This window comes from Microcaecilia unicolor, chromosome 3 (genome assembly GCF_901765095.1).
Source record: "Microcaecilia unicolor chromosome 3, aMicUni1.1, whole genome shotgun sequence".
Classification (NCBI taxonomy): domain Eukaryota; kingdom Metazoa; phylum Chordata; class Amphibia; order Gymnophiona; family Siphonopidae; genus Microcaecilia; species Microcaecilia unicolor.
Window position 1 is genome coordinate 224,154,464 of NC_044033.1, and position 17,195 is coordinate 224,171,658.

The window sequence follows — 17,195 nt, forward strand, 5'->3', positions numbered from 1 at the left end:
TCAGGGGGACCAGTGCAATACAAATGCTGGCTGCTCCCATGACCAAATGGCTTGGATTTCGTCGTTTCTGAGATGGGCAACCTCGGTTTCCATTATCGCCGAAAACCAGGGACGACCATCTCTAAGGACGACCATCTCTAAGGGCGACCCCGACCATATTATCGAAACGAAAGATGGCCGCCCATCTTGTTTCGATAATACGAGTTTCCCTGCCCCTTCATGGGGACATCCTGCGAGGACACCCTAAGGAAAACTTGAGCGCCTCTTTCGATTATGCCCCTCCACGTCATCCTCTTCATGAACTTTTAGCAAGGCAGAGAACGGTAATTATTAGCTCAGTTATTTGACCCAGGTAATTGAGTATTTATCCAGGAAAATTAATTTGACAATTACCCTCCATATCACTTACTTTGGTATTTCTCTTTCTTTCCCTTTCTTTCTCATTTCTCTGTTTTTCTTTTCTTCATTCTCCCCATTTTTTCGGACTATGAAACTAAAATAAGCATGTATTAGACATCAAATTTTTAAATATCTGATTCTTGTATAGTCCTCTCTGTTTTTTATATATTCATAATAATCATCATACTGACACCTGGTATTGATAGGTCAGTGATTCACACCTGCTTGTCCTTCTTTTCAACCACTGTTCAGTCTGATATATTATGTGCTAAGGGATTTTAGGATACAAATGGACAAGCATCTTGCACATATTAAACATGATTTAGTGGATTTAAGATGAGAAAAAAACAAGTGTGAATCATTTAATAACAGTAGAATTGACGAGAAATGTATGTAGAGGAAAAAGGCAACAGTATTGTGGTAGTCCAGCATCAATGTTGGAGATCATAGAAAGAGGTCCATGAAAGAAAATGTAGCAATAGGTTACTTAATCAAAACTACCAGTTCACTTACATTTCTAGTAAATAATCCTTTTCTCATCTGTTGATAGAAATTATGATAAAAGTTGTCTATTTATTACAGATTTTTTTTATTTGCTGCATTTGTACCCCACATTTTCCCACCTATTTGCAGGCTCAATGTGGCTTACACTATGTTGCAAAAGGTATAATCATAAACAGAGTAAGAGGTATGGTCTAATTTAACATATTACTGTGTAAGAAATTAGGTAGATAGGTCAGTAGAATTATTTACATAACATAAAATAAAACAGGTAAGATATAATGACCAATAGTGATAATGTGATTAACATAATCAAATTAGAAGGGATCAGTATTAGTTGGTTTAGATGTAGAATGGAATCAAGTCATTAAGGAGGATTTTTATTGTAAGTCTCTTCGAACAGGTGCGTCTTCAATAACTTCCGGAAGATTGTCAAGTCATGCGTTGTTTTTATAGCATTCGGTAGTTTATTCCATGATTTTGTGCTGAGGTATGTGAAGGTAGGTGCATGTAGTGATTTGTATTTGAGTCCTCTACAATTGGGGTAGTGGAGGTTTAAGAAGGTACGTGATGAACTTTTGATGTTTTGTGCAGGTAAGTCAATTAGGTCTGACATGTATGATGGAGCTTCTCCATGGATGATTTTATGGGTTAAGGTGCAAACCTTGAATGCAATTCGATCTTTTAGTGGAAGTCAATGTAATTTTTTTTTGAGGGGTTTGGCGCTCTCATACTTCGCCTTTCCGAATATGAGTCTAGCTGCGATATTTTGGGCAGTCTGGAGTTTCTTAATGGTATTTTCTTTGCATCCTGCGAAAATGGAGTTACAGTAATCCAGGTGGCTCAGTACTAGCGATTGCACTAGTTTGCAGAATACTTCCCTTGGGAAAAAAGGTTTCACTCTTTTCAGCTTCCACATAGCAAAAGACATTTTCTTTGTCACATTCTTCGCATAGCAATCAAGGGTGAGATTTTGATCAATAGTAACACCCAGGAGTTTTAAGTTATTCACAATAGGGAGAGTGTGGCATGGTGTATTAATATTGGCGTAATTAGTCTTGTTAAACTGTGATGATAAGATAAGACATTGAGTCATTTCTGCATTGAGTTTAAGTAGGAAAGCATCAGCCCATGAGTTAATGATTTGGAAGCTGGTATTAATTTTATCTGTAATTTCTGATAAGTTGCTCTTAAATGGAATGTATATTGTGATGTCGTCGGCGTAAATATATGGGTTTAGGCCTTAATTGGATAGTGATTTGGCTAGTGACAACATCATTAAATTAAAGAGAATTGGTGAAAGCGGCAAGCCCTGAGGCACTCCACATCCAGGTCTCTATGGTGAGAAAATGGTCGACTAGATATCACTTGATAAGATCTTAAAGTTAGGAATTTGTAGAACCAGTTCAATACGTTTCCACCCAGTCCAAAGTATTCAAGGATGTTTAATAGAACACCATGGTTAACCATGTCAAACGCACTAGACATGTCGAATTGGAGGAGTAAAACATTATTGCGAGCTGCGATAATTTGTTTGAATTTAGTTAGAAGTGTTATAAGAACTGTTTCAGTGCTGTGAGCACGAAATCCGGATTGGGATGCATGTAATACTGAGAATTTACTCAAGTAATCATTAAGTTGTTTAGTTACTAAGCTTTCCATTAATTTGACTACAAGAGGGATGGATGCAACTGGGCGATAGTTAGTTATGTCATTTAATTTTTTCTTCTGGTCTTTGGGGATTGGATTAAGTAATATATTACCTTTGTCAGCAGGAAAGGATCCATGTTGGAACATATGGTTTAAATAGGAGGTGAGATCGATTAAAAAACGTTGAGGAGCAGATTTTATTAAATGACTAGGGCAAGCATCTAGTTTACAATGGGATTTGGTAAGTCTATTGATCGTTTGGGTGACTGTATCCTCAATTAGGGAGTTGAAATTTGTCCATATTCGGTCAGCTGGATATTTGTCAGTAATTGGGTCTAAGTAATCAATAAATGTTTCATAATTAGAAGAGTTAGTTGATAAGGTGGATCTTAATTTGATGATTTTTTGATTGAAATAAGTGGCTAGATCATTTGCTCATGGAGTATCAGAATTAGTTGAGGTGACCGGTGTAACATCTAGTGGGTTATGAACAGATTGGAATAACTTGTGTAAATCTTTGTAATGTGGTCCAATTTTGGATTTATAGAATGACCTTTTAGTCTGTCTGATGGTGTATAGCAAGCTACATTAATTTAAACCACATTATATAAAGAATTATTAGAACATAATTAGACTGGATTTACTTTTCCTAAGGCCCTGCTTTAAGTCCAGTATTCACATAGAAAGCTAGACAGCTAAGTCTATCATAGTGCAATCCAGCATAGTGGCCAGTAGCTAGAAGATAGAAACATGAGAAGCTTCATTGTATTCAGTTATAAAATACATAGACAGTTCTTATAGTATCCTTTTGATTGTATTGATAAAACCGAATATAAGTAGAATAATTGAGGAATCAATGGCAGTAATGATGCAGTAAGCCAATTTTACAAAACAGGAGGCTTGATTTCAGATAATATAATTATCCTAATCAGTCTCCATCATCAACAAGTTGAAAATACAACTCTAAATGAAAATAAGACAAAGATGATATAAAGTAGCATAGTCCTTTATTTACGTCTGAGTGTTACTAGAGGAACAGCAGCAGAAAACCAGAGAGAGTCCAAACGTACACAAAGCAAAGTAGTACACACAAAAAGCACAATAGGGCCCAAGAACTGAAAAATGATGTAAAGTTAAATGAACTGGGTCCATTCCATTGAAGATAACATCATTGTTTCCAGTTCTTGGGCCCTTTTGTGCTTTTTTTGTGTGTTACTAGAGGAAGAAATGATGATTGAATTAATAGTAGAGGAATGATATCCAAAAGAAATCCTTTCGGCACCATAACACACATTAATGATTTAGAGGCGAGCTGCTTGAGCCATTGTGAACCAACAGTAGTCAAGGAAAGTTTTCCAAAGTCTTCAATGAATGCTCAAGTACAGCATATTGTGATAATGTACATCTCAGTGTTGCAATAGGTTAACAGTATTTTACATCAGTCAGTTCCAAAACAAGATAGATAATCCTTATAAAGATTCACAGAGACCTATAGTTTGAGTTGCTGGTATATAGGGTCATATATCACTGAAAAAATAAAGTCCACCTATTCAAAAAACTTAATCATGTTGAGTACGAGTGCTCTTCTTAGACTGCTAGAAATGATTCTCTCCTGAGATAGTTGCCATCATACCGATAATGCATGTTGTTGCATCCTAATGGCAGTGAAATGGATGCCAGAAAACCGGATATAGTAGTAAAAGTGAAAAACATCAGAATGGCATTGATTATAGACGTGCCAGTTCCAAGCGATTACTCAGTGAATCAAATGGAGAGAGGGAAGATCCTCAAATACCAAAACATGCAGTCTGAAATTAAGAAAATGCAGCAGAAAAATGCAGAAATATGTCTCATCGGTTTGGGAGCCACATGCTTGATCAAAAAGAACTTCCAAACACACCTGGAGAAGTTGCCTATACGTGTTGCATCTTATGAACTCCAGAAAGTAGCTTTCTTTGGCACAAGGCAAATACTATGGCGACCGTTAGCAGTAAATTTGAGAGACTGAGATCATACTCCACATGCCCTGGCTTAGGAATGAGGTTTATTCTTGTCATGGTATGCACAAAACTGACCCAAATGAAGAAATTGCCGCAGAAAAGTAGAAAATTCATTGCAATATAGATGTCTAGCACATTTCATCTTATGTTTGTCTATATACTTTTGTAGTTTTTCTGGATCTACATAGAGGTAGCTTTGTTAGCATAACTCACAAGCATACCAAATCTCGCAATTTTCTAGCAAAATGGTCTCTGTTCCCAGGAGCTCTCAACCATGTTCCTCAAGGACCACATCCCAGTCAGTTTTTCAAGATTTCTACAACAAATATGCATAATATCTATTTGCATACAATGGAACCAGTACATGCAAATCAGTCTCATCCATATTCATTGTGGAGATCTTGAGAACCCGACTGGGTTGTGGACCTTTAGGAATGTGGTTGTCCTCTTTTGTGTTAAGTATTGATACAATTTTGAGCTGTCAACTTCTAAAAGCAGCACTACTTACTACTACTACTACTATTTAACATTTCTAAAGTGCTACCAGTGTTGCGCAGCGCTGTACAATTAACAAAGAAGGACAGTCCCTGCTCAAAGGAGCTTACAATCTAAAGGACAAAAAGTGCAGTCAATCAAGGTTGAGGCAGTCTAGATTTCCTGGGTAGAGGTACAATGGTTAGGTGCCGAAAGCGACATTGAAGAGGTGGGCTTTGAGCAAGGATTTGAAGATGGGTAGGGAGGGGGCTTGGCATATGGGCTCAGGGAGTTTATTAAACGCATAGGGTGAGGCGAGGCAGAAGGAGCGGCGTCTGGAGTTGGCGGTGGTGGAGAAGGGTAGTGAGAGGAGGGATTTGTCCTGTGAGCGGAGGTTACGGGTAGGAGTGTAAGGGGAGATGAGGGTAGAGAGGTAGTGAGGGGCTGCAGATTGAGAGCATTTGTAGGTTAGTAGGAGAAGCTTTAACTGTATGCGGTACCCGATCGGAAGCCAGTGAAGTGACTTGAGGAGAGGGGTGATATGAACATATAGGTCTAGGGGGAAGATAAGATGCGCAGCAGAGTTCTGAATGGATTGAAGGAGGGATAGATGGTTAAGTGGGAGGCCAGTGAGGAGTAGGTTGCAGTAGTCAAGTAAGAGGTAATGAGAGAGTGGATGAGAGTTCGGGTGGTGTGCTCAGACAGGAAAGGGCAAATTTTGCTGATGTTATAGAGAAAGAAGTGACAGGTCTTGGCGGTCTGCTGGATATGGGCAGAGAAGGAGAGAGAGGAGTCGAAGATGACTCTGATATTGCGGGCAGATGAGACGGGGAGGATGAGGGTGTTATCGACTGAAATAGAGTGTGGAGGGAGAGGAGAAGTGGGTTTGGGTGGAAAGACAATGAGCTTGGTCTTCGCCATGTTCAGTTTCAGGTGGCGGTTGGACATCCAGGCAGCAATGTTGGATAAGCAGGCCAATATTTTGGCCTGAGTTTCCGCAGTGATGTCTGGTGTGGAGAGATAAAGCTGGGTGTCATCAGCATAAAGATGATGTTGGAAACCATGAGATGAGATCAGCGAGCCCAGGGAAGAGGTGTAGCTTGAAAAAAGAAGGGGTCCAAGGACAGATCCTTGAGGAACTCCAACAGAGAGCGGGATGGGGTGCAGGAAGATCCATGAGAATGTACTCTGAAGGTACGGTGGGAGAGATAAGAGGAGGAGAACCAGGAGAGGACAGAGCCCTGGAACCCAAATGAGGATAGTGTAGCAAGAAGTAAATTATGATTGACAGTGTCAAAAGCGGCGGATAGGTCGAGGAGGATGAGGATGGAGTAGTGACCTTTGGATTTGGCAAGGAACAGGTCATTACAGACTTTAGTGAGTGTTGTTTCTGTCGAGTGTAGAGGGCGAAAACCGGATTGAAGCGGATGAAGGATGGCATGAGAGGAGAGAAAATCAAGGCAGCGGCTGTGAACGGCGCGTTCATGTATTTTGGAGAGGAAGGGTAGGAGGGAGATGGGGCGATAGTTGGAAGAGCAGGTAGGGTCTAGTGATGGTTTTTTGAGGAGTGGTGCGACTACAGCATGCTTGAAGGAGTCAGGGACAGTTTCAGTGGAGAGAGAGAGGTTGAGGATATGACAGATGGGGGGGGGGTGACAGTAGGAGAGATGGTGTTTAGTAAGTTAGTGGGGATGGGATCAGAGGGACAGGTGGTGCATTTCGAGGAGGAAAGAAGGTGGGCGGTTTCCTCCTCAGTGATATCAGGAAAAGAAGAGAAGGAGGCCTGAGTTGGTTGGTTGAGGGAGTGGGTTAAAGGGTGAAGAGGAAGAGGTGGCTTGGTAGTGAATTCGAGGTTGATCTTCTGCACCTTGTTGCACAAACCATATCCTATTGTGATACCTAAAAACATAAGAATAGCCATACTGGGTCAGACCAATGTTCCATGTAGCCCAGTATCCTGTGGCCAATCCAGGTCACAAGTACTTGGCAGAAACCTAAATAGTAGCAATAGTCCAAGCAATCATTCCTAGAGCAACCAGAGGCTTTTCCATGTCTGTCTCAATAGTAGACTATGAACTTTTCCTCCAGGAACTTTTCTAAACCTTTTTTAAACTAGATACCCTAACCACTGTGACCACATACTCCGGCAGCGAGTTCCAGAACTATTCTTTGAGTGAAAAAATATTTGTTTTAAATGTATTTTCATGTAACTTCATTGAGTGTCCTCTAGTCTTTGTTCTTTTAAGAGTAAAAAAAAATCGATTCACTTCTACTCGTTCTACACCATTCAGGATTTTGTATTAAGCATATCTCCCCTCAGCTGTCTCTTTTCCATCCTATCCTCTGTAGCCTTTCCTGATATGAGAGGAGTTCTCTTCTCTTTATCATGTTGGTTGCTCTTCTTTGAACCAATACCTAGATATCAACATCTAGTCTCTAAAATCTGGTAGACTGTGTTTAGAATTACATAATAATAATAATAAAGTTGAGCAGAAATATGTTTGAATTTGGCAGTTAACTTGACAGATAAGTTTACTATTGAAATTCTAATTTTTAGCTTCATTATTATCTGAAGAACGTCCACTTTAAGAACAATCTGGATGAAGAGATATTTTTTAATGAGAACAGAGACCTGAATACTGGCTACAATATTATCAATCTCGTCTATTTACCCAGTGGAGTACTGCATCGTGAAATTGTTGGAAGTTACAATCCTTATGCTTCCCAAGGGCAGAATTTCATCATCAATGAGAAGGCGATTGTATGGGAGAGTACATTCACCCAGGTCAGATTTAAGAAACAATAGAGAATGAGGGAAGGCACTGGACCATGTTGAATCATGCATGTTTTTTTTTAACTCCAGGGGTGAAACTGGATTATCACAATTTACACAATGCAAAAATAACAGAGTAGTAGACCTTGCAAATACGTTTTAATTGATAAAAGCATGATTGTATGTGTTTAGAGAAAGGTGAGAAGAAGAACTATTCTGGAAGAGGATATTAGAAATGGCCAAAAATGGACCCGTCATAAGAAAGAAGGCGGCCAATTTTCAAACTGATTTAGTTGTCTAAGTAAAGGCTGACAGGGTCTTTTACTTAGGGGCACTAGCGTTTGTAGCTCGTGCAACAAATCAGTTGCTGCTAAACGCTGAGACGCCCCTAGGAATATAATGATAGCACACCTTAGTAAAAGACCCCCTTCACTAGATATACCTAAGTCTCTCTCTACAACCTGACCACCATGCCCTGGACTACTTTGTGTACCAATCCCAACCCTATTTAAACACTTCACAGCTTGATGATGCCCCAACCTAACCTTACATAATCTAACCCTCCTTCCACAACCAGAGATTTTTGAGGGGACTTGGTGAGAAGGAAGAGGACTACTAGACTACCAGGAAATATGTGGGAGGGGTGGAAGGGAGGTAGGAGGGGCCACTCAACCACCACAGTGCTTTTTTTTAATATGAAGTGGAGGGGGTTGGATACGTGGGAGAGGGGTGGGTGCTGTTAAACACCAGAGATATGTATGGTGGGGCGATAAGAGGTATCTGATTGGAGGGAAGGGGTGATATTAAGGTTATGTTTGAAAATAATGGTCCCCCCTCATTCATAGAGAGGAATATTAGAGGTTATATGTTAGTATAGTAAATAAGATGGAAAATTACTAAATGCTGTCTTTACCATATGCAGGGAAATTTTTATTAGAAATAAACATGTTTAAATAGAACAGGGAAGTGAATGTGATGCATGCAGATGTCTGAGCATACAGATGATGCATGGAATAATGTATGATAGTTCTGCATTCCTATAAATGTTAGATTTTTACTGGGACCACTACAAGCAGTTTTGGAAAGTACCCTGAACTTGCAGATGTAAGCAGAATATAATCTATCTAATGAGTTTTCAAAAGTTTCTGTAGAGACTAATAGACGATTCACCACTGGAGACGTGAGTCCAACAGTCTTTATTATATCAGAGATAACGACCCGACACAGGTCGTGTTATCTCTGATATAATAAAGACTGTTGGACTCACGTCTCCAGTGGTGAATCGTCTATTAGTCTCTACTTTTGCCTTCTGTGATTCGTCATCGTAGAGAACTTTTCCTGTTCTATATTTTGGATCAAAAGTTTCTGTCCCATGATTTGTGATGTAACCAGTTAATTTGTGACTTACTGCATTCTTAATAAAAGAGAACAAGACCGGGGTGGGGGGGGGGGGATTTTGAGACAGTTCTGGGTGGCCTCACTGCCATTATGTGAGACTCTCTGTTCTCTCTCCCAAAGGCCTTTGATCTACTACTACTACTACTACTATTTAACATTTCTAGAGCGCTACAAAGTGTACGCAGCGCTGTACAAACACAGAAGAAAGACAGTCCCTGCTCAAAGAGCTTACAATCTAATAGACAAAAAGTAAAGCATTTAAATTTAAAATATTTAAGCAGTCAAGCACAAGAGAACAGTCACAGAAGGACAGAAGATGTTGAAGGGTGGTCAGTGTGATTAGGTGTAACTCTGGTTGGAGTAGTGGGAGAAGGTGATAGAAGAATAGAAATGGGTGAGGTAAAGTAATGAGTGGGTTGATAGGGAGGTTATATAAGACATGTCACTCTAGGGGTGGGTGGGTAGAGGGGTAGGGTGGGTAGGATTAAGTCTAAAGCAGGAGAAGGTATTCTCTGCAGCCTATCTGTGAGATGGAAAATGCTCTCTGAAGCTGCTGCTATAAGTTGTTAGTTTTCTCTCCCTGAAAGAGATCCAAGCCACACCCACGAAGTTCAAACTGTCAGTGGGGAGGGTGAGGGGAGGAAATGGCAGTGCTTGATGAAAAAGAGAGCTCAGTTTGATAGGAGATATACTATAGGATGTCATTCTGAGGCCAGGCTAAGTCTAAAGCAGGAGAAGGTATTCTCTGCAGCCTATCTGTGAGATGGAAAATGCTCTCTGAAGCTGCTGCTATAAGTTGTTAGTTTTCTCTCCCTGAAAGAGATCCAAGCCACACCCACGAAGTTCAAACTGTCAGTGGGGAGGGTGAGGGGAGGAAATGGCAGTGCTTGATGAAAAAGAGAGCTCAGTTTGATAGGAGATATACTATAGGATGTCATTCTGAGGCTATATTTTTTTATTGATGGTGTGCCTGTGGATTTCTTTCCTTAGGCCTCCTACAGATTGAAGTAAAGAGCCAGGTATTTGTCCTGCCCTGAAGGGAGCTTAGGCATTCAGGGGCTGATTAATGCCACAGTATGCTTTAGAAGTAAACTTTCCTGGCAGTGATTGACCCAATCTGATTCCATAAAAAGTAAGGATACCTGCAAGAGTGTCTGAAACTCAGAAACTCTCCTGGCAAATGCAATGGCTACCAGAAGACTGTTTTTTATAGTAATTTCCTTAAGTGTAAATCTTGTAAACTGTTCATACAGCACACTGCAAGGATTTGAGGACCAGATTAAGATTCCATTCCATACAAACAATCTGCAAGGGACGATGGAGATAAGTAATTCCTTTCAAAAAATAAACATCATCCAGGTGAGCAGCTACGGAAGAAGTTTGCATCTTACTTGTGAAACAAGCAAGTGATGCCACCTGGATGTTCAAGGAGGCCAGAGCTAATCCCATTCTCAGACCTTCATGAGGAAAAGCCAAAATATGAGCCATGGAAAAATTGGGGAAAAAGCCCTGTCCATGCAGCAGCTCTCTACACTCTTGCACAGGCAACTCATGAGGAATAGGGAAGAAATTATTTACTTTAAATGGAGCCCTGAGAGAGCAGCCCATTGTGCTGTGCTAGCTGAAGTGGGAAATGAATCACAAAACAGACATTTATTGAGCTGTCCATCCCTATTTCTTACTAATAAAAAAGTAACCTGTAAAATAAGTACAGTACACATGATATTTCCATTTCAAGCTGAATTTCACATTCCAGAAGCTTGATAGTAGGAGTTGTCCCATACGTTGTCAGAAATGGAAACCTGCATTTTAACAATCACAGGTGAATAATTTAAAAAAATTTTTTTAAAGGGTGTTATATCAAATTACCCACATTTTTCTTTCAATATTTAGACACCTCCTCAAGCCAAATGCAGTGAGAGCTGCCCTCCTGGCTTCAGAAAATTAACAAGGGAAAGTGAGCCTATCTGCTGCTTCGACTGTATTCCGTGTCCACAGGGAGAGATCTCAAACCAAAGTGGTGAGTGATATCATATGGCATGATGACTATGGGTTATTTGCCTTGGTGCTCATTCTCATAAGAGAAAAAAATGTCTCAAAAGCAGCACAAAGCGGCAGATGGACGTTTTTCTCACTAAAACATCTAAATCACAATTTTCAAAACTCAGAATTGGGACGTTTTATTCTGCAGTTCATCTAAATTGCAAGGGGGCATGTGGAAGGTGTGTTTTGGGTGACATTTGGGAGGGCTTTAAATCTGTATGTTTTTCTGCTATAATGGAACAGAAAAAATGGTCCAGGGCAGAAAAGAAATATGTTTGTATCTAGACTTGTTCTAGTCACAGCTAAGTCTGAAAAAGGCACCCTAACAGATCAACTAACAGTGGACAGATGAAGGCATGACTCCCCCTTAATCCCACAGTGGTCACTGACCCACTCCCATCATCCAAAGATGCAACAGTGACAACAGATACCAGGCTCTATGACAGCTCCAGATATTATGGTCATTCCTAACACAACAGCATACAAGTGCATTGAGTAGCCTTCTGAGACCCAGGTTCAATTTCCAGTTTAACTCTTTAATTTCAGTGCAAATATGGGAGTTCTCTGGAACATAGAAATTCCTCCTGTACATATGTGTACAAACACACACACACATTTAAATAAAACAAGGATAAACACCTCAAAATCCCAACTGAATCCTTCAAACAAAAAGGCTATAGCCATAAAATAATTAGCAAAAATATTCTCTCTTTAAAATACCTAGGAAAAATCTATTGCAGTATAAGGAAAAGAAAGCCACTGATAGACTCCAGGGCTAGAAAAAAAATTGAGAAGAACCATAAAAGATCTACAGCCACTCGGTGGTGTAGCTACGTGGGGCCAGGGGGGCCTGGGCCCCCGTAGATTTAGCCCTGGACCCCCTGCCGATGACCCTCTTGACCCCCCTCCCGCCGTCGCCTGCCTTTGCTGGCGGAAGACCCCCAACCCCCGCCAGCCGAGGTCCTCTTCTTCACGCAAAAGGCTTCCTCCTGTTTCAGACTCACAGAACGAAGCCTTGCAGATCAGAAACAGAAGGAAGCCTTCTGCAGAAAGAAGAGGACCTCGGCTGGAGGGGGTTCGGGTCCCCTGCCAGCAAAGGTAGGCGATGGCTGGTTGGCGGCGGGAGGGGGATCGAGAGGGTTGTCGGCAGGGTGGGCAAAGTTGGTGGTGGCGGTGGCGGTGGCGGTGGCGACGGGGTCGGCAATAGTGTGGGGGGGGGGCAACGGCGCCATGGAGGGGGGGGCTAAAATGTGCCTCCTCACCTCGGGCTCTGGACCTGTCGAAGTCTGGCTATGCCCCTGCAGCCACTATTCCAGGAGGATGAACTACTGAAAGTGATATTCCTTGCCCTACCACTGCTGAACTTCCAACATTCACCCAATAAAAAAAACCAAATTAGTGAAAAGCAAGCTCCCAACACAAGCTCAAAAAGAAGAGCATGGCATGCATCCCTGCAGTATACCAGCACAGGATCTCAGTTATTCACATGGGTAAAACGTTCAGCATTAGGGGATCCTTCATATGCTCATCTATAAATGTGGTATATATCATTCAATGCAAAAAGTGTGAAGAAGGGTGCTATATTGGAGAAACAAGACAGATGCTAAAGACGAGACTTAATCTATGTAGACATCATATGAAACATGACAGTGCCAACCAGGATGTCACGTCTTTGAGAAAGACCTTTAGAAAACCAGAACACTGCATCAGGGAACATAAGACCTTTGAAGTCAACACAATGAAGTACTTTGACACCCACTAGACAGGACCTAACAAAGTTCTGGGTTTTCTAGCTTACTATAAACCATATGATTCTACTGCTTTGTCACCCTCTTATCACCCAGCCTTCTCTCCCTGTCTCTCACCCACCCAGCTCTCCTTATTTCTCATCTAATCCACCCCATCCTCTTCCTATGAGACACTCATTGAAATGCTTTTGTGTTTCACTTACATATTCTGATATTTGTCAACATTTGCTTATTTCTGATCTAAAGGAGGATGGTTACCTTTGAAAGCTAATTAAAAAAATGTATTGTTAGTTCAAGACAAAAACTGTCATCTTATTTTCTTTTCTATGCTTTGTTTTATTTCTGTTTATTAACTTTTCATTGGAAATTAAATTTGAGGATCATAACATGAAGCTCTAGTGGGGTAAAAATGGAAATAACACAAGAAAATGTTCTTAATGGAAATAATTTTGAAAGCATAAAGCAGCCATCTAATAGCAAAAATGATATCTTATTCAAGAAGCATAAGATATGCACAGAGATAAGCCAGAACTCAACTGGAGTCTATAACAAGTCAAAGCAGATGAGAATGAGTATCTGCATCAGAGGATATATGGCAGACAAATGCTAACAGATCTGAAACCCTGTCAACAATAGCAAGAGGCAGTCACTGTCTTTTGAATCAAACATTGTTTATTCATAGAAGCTCCTAATGCCAGAGAACTCAAACAGTAATATTGAACAGTGCTGTTTAAAGTCAACTGCAGTACTCTGCTTTATTTATTTTTAATGTATCTATTTACAAAACTAGATATACCTCAGTTCCAGGGAAATATCACAGCTGTTTACAGCCAAAAACATAATCAATGATCAATTTAAATCATTGTACTACCAACACCCCTTCACATTTATCGCAACTATACCTAATAAACTCCAAAACTACCAGAATTCAGAAAAAAAAGGCCTCATCCTCTAAAAGCTTCAATAACTCATCTGGGCTGAATTCATGACAGGATCACAGTGAGGGGCATAATCGTCCAAGTATGCATTAGGACGTCCTTACGAAAACGTCCAAAATCAGGCATGTATAATCGGAAAATAGTATGGGCGTTTTTCGATAATCGATTATCCCTGTACCAAAACGACCAAATGAGGAGCGCATAAGCGTGACTAAATTGTGCGCCCTAACACGTTCGATTATCGCAGGTGCAAACGACCAAATCTGAAAGTGTATAAAAGAATGTATATAGGTGTACTGCAAGTACAGTACCTGCTGTTCTGGACATACAGGTAGGGGAAAATATGAGGAACGTTTATACGCGTCAACTACAGAAAGATCATGCTGCTCCATCGAATATTTCTCATATGTGCCCTATCTGGATGTCCGGAACTGCATGCAGCTATATGCATATTGTGTATATGTGAAAAGGGTCGGGTGCTTCATACTCATCTATATAAGGCAAGTTCCGCACGCATAACAACCAGGCATGCACGTCAAAGACGTCTATGCTTACGACGGCGTCCACATGCTGATAGGGCCATATATTGGATGGTCATCCATATATGGAGCTGTGCACGAAACGACGTCCGTCACGCAAGGACGTCTATATAAGGCACTTGTTTTCCAACACCTGAAAAAATGGCGCACCGACGAGAGCCTAACTTCGGGCACGAGGAGACCTGCTGCTGGTGCGGCTGTGCCTAAGGCACCGCCATCGCCTCTTTATTACCCACCACCACCTGCCCCCCAGGCTCCAGGCCATGAGAGCCTGGTCCCGTATTAGGGACAGGCTTGAAAGGTAAGTGTTTGGCCCACACCCCCCCCCCTCCTGTACCTACACATATAACAGCTCCGTCATCAATGTAACCAGTAACTGGAGTGTGCATGCAAGGATAATGAGTACTATGGGTACATACACAATCACTAATAAAATGTATGTTCTTAAAAGGACGACCATTCCCACATCCCTACAATAATGTATTTCGTTATTTAATTATTTCTTGCCTGTGAACCCCACATTTTCCCACCCCTCTTTGCAGGCTCTATGTGGCTTACAACACATTGGAATAGTGGAAACATTATACCAATTAAACGTATAGCATACTTGATAACAGGGTAATGATAACACATATAAAGCAGTTTTACAAGCATAAATTATAATGCATACAAATGGTACTTTCTGGCCTCATGGCCACCTCTATGGCATCATCTGCATAGGAGCCAACTCAGTGGCTGCTATGGGTGCTTGAGCACCCCCAATATAGAATAAATGCCTTGTATGGATCCAGGGAGGGGTGATCTCCACTGGGGGTAGCACCGCCAAAAATTTTAAAAAGGTGGCTCCTATGAATCTGGACCAATGGAGGTGGTCCCCCCAACAGTGTTGACCCTCTCTCTGCTATTTGAATAACGAATGTGTGTGCAGAGGGCAAGAAGGACCATCCCCTGACTCCTGCTCTACAAACATATCTTACAGACGCTTAGGGGTTCACCGGGACCTCGAGTCCCTCAGGAGGAGGTTCCGCCATGTGAGGCGGGAGAGGCCCGAGCTCATTTGGGCAGTGCGACGGCACCTCAGGGCTCGCTGTAAGTATTCAAAAACAGGACACCTGTACTGATTTGTAAATATATTTATTGATTAATGCAAATGTCCTGTACAATATGTGGCTAATAGCCAACTACTAAGTAATAACCTATTTATTGGTCCTAGATCAAGGATGCAGGTTGCAGGTGCCCTCCCATGACTGTGGCTGCAACTTCCAACAACCATACCCCCCCCCCCCCCCCCCCCCCGAGATGAATGAGATGACATGCCTCACTTTACTCTCCCCCTTTCTGGGGTGGGTGGATAGTGTGTCCTGGTAGACCTGCCTGAGGCCCTACTTTTACTGCATGTCATGGCCTCCCTCACATAAAAGTAATGTGCTAAACACCCTTCCCACCGCCCCCCCCCCCCCCCTTAAAAACAACAAAAACAGGTCCCCAAACCCTCGTCGCATCTCACAATGCAAACATAACATGCTGGTCACCAATGAGTGTGGTATGCCAACATGTCCTGTGTGTTTTGTGTCAGTGCAGTTTCCAGGGTTCCCTGTCATGTCATCTGATGCATCTCAGTCCCCCATGGGTATAGGCCAAGCCTCCTCAAACTTTTCCCCATCCCCTGGCTCAGGCCACCCAGCTACTGCACTATGCAAGCCATGTTGCATGTGCTCATCTCATCCATACTCTGTTTACATACACAGGGCTCCAGCACCATCAGGAGGAGCAGGCTGATGAGGAGGGCCAGCTGCAGGAGGAGGAGCCAGGCCAGGAGGGGCACCTGGAGGAGGAGGAGCCAGGCCAGGAGGCCCACCTGGAGGAGGAGGAGGAGGAGCCAGGCCAGGAGGCCCATCAGGAGGACTCGGAGGAGGGGGTTCTCATCATTGATGAGGACATTCTGGAGGACCCCTCCCAACCTGCAGCTCCGTCTGAGCCATCTCCCTCCCCTCGGCCATCTCCATCGCCTGAGGCAGCTCCATCGCCTGGGCCACCTCCATCCCCTGAGGCAGCTCCGTCACCTCAGGAAGCTCCATCGCCTGGTCCACCTCCAGCCCCTGGGCCATCATCTGGGTCCCCTGGGCCACCTCCAGCCCTTGGCCCAGTGGCTGTTCTGCGCCTCCTGCAGCACCTGGTAGATGGCCAGAACCAGGTGTTGCAGGAGCTACGAATCATAAGGCAGGGTAATGAGCAGCTGCAGGGCCCACTTAGGGTGGTCCTGCTGCTGCTCATTACCCTGCTACAGAAGGCCTTGATTAAAGGCCATGGCCACCCGTCCTAGACGGGGGGTGGAGGGAGATGGGGGGAGGTGGAGGGGAGGGGGTGGCAGTTTGTATTTTGTGAGGGGGGGTTGTTGGGTGGGTGTTTGTTTGTATGTTGGGGGAGGAAATGTTGGAGGGGGTTGGGGGGATATGTAGGGGTGTTGCGGAATTTTTGTGTCTGGGGGGGAATTTGTAGGGGTGGGTGTGGGGGGAATATGTTGGGGTTTGCACATAAATAATATTTTCCACATTTTAACTAACAGTGTGTGCGTTGTGCATTACATATAACCACATGGTGCTGTTGATGTGAGAGGAGGCAGCAATATGCATTGCATGAAATGTGAAGTGTGAATGAGAAAACTGATGCATGTCTCTGATAATGGTGCCCTTACAGGAGCCCACCTGTTCATTCCAACCTCCATGGTCCTA

At 42.5% G+C, this 17,195-nt stretch overlaps 1 protein-coding gene across 1 annotated transcript in view; it reads left to right on the top strand.

The window, feature by feature from the left end:
* LOC115464413 (vomeronasal type-2 receptor 26-like) overlaps positions 1-17,195 on the top strand; it is a 38,935-nt gene that overhangs the window by 11,376 nt on the left and 10,364 nt on the right. Inside the window, exons 4-5 of the mRNA XM_030194794.1 lie at positions 7,582-7,809; positions 11,089-11,215. Coding sequence (XP_030050654.1) covers positions 7,582-7,809; positions 11,089-11,215 — 355 coding nt within the window. The remainder of the gene's footprint in view (positions 1-7,581; positions 7,810-11,088; positions 11,216-17,195) is intronic.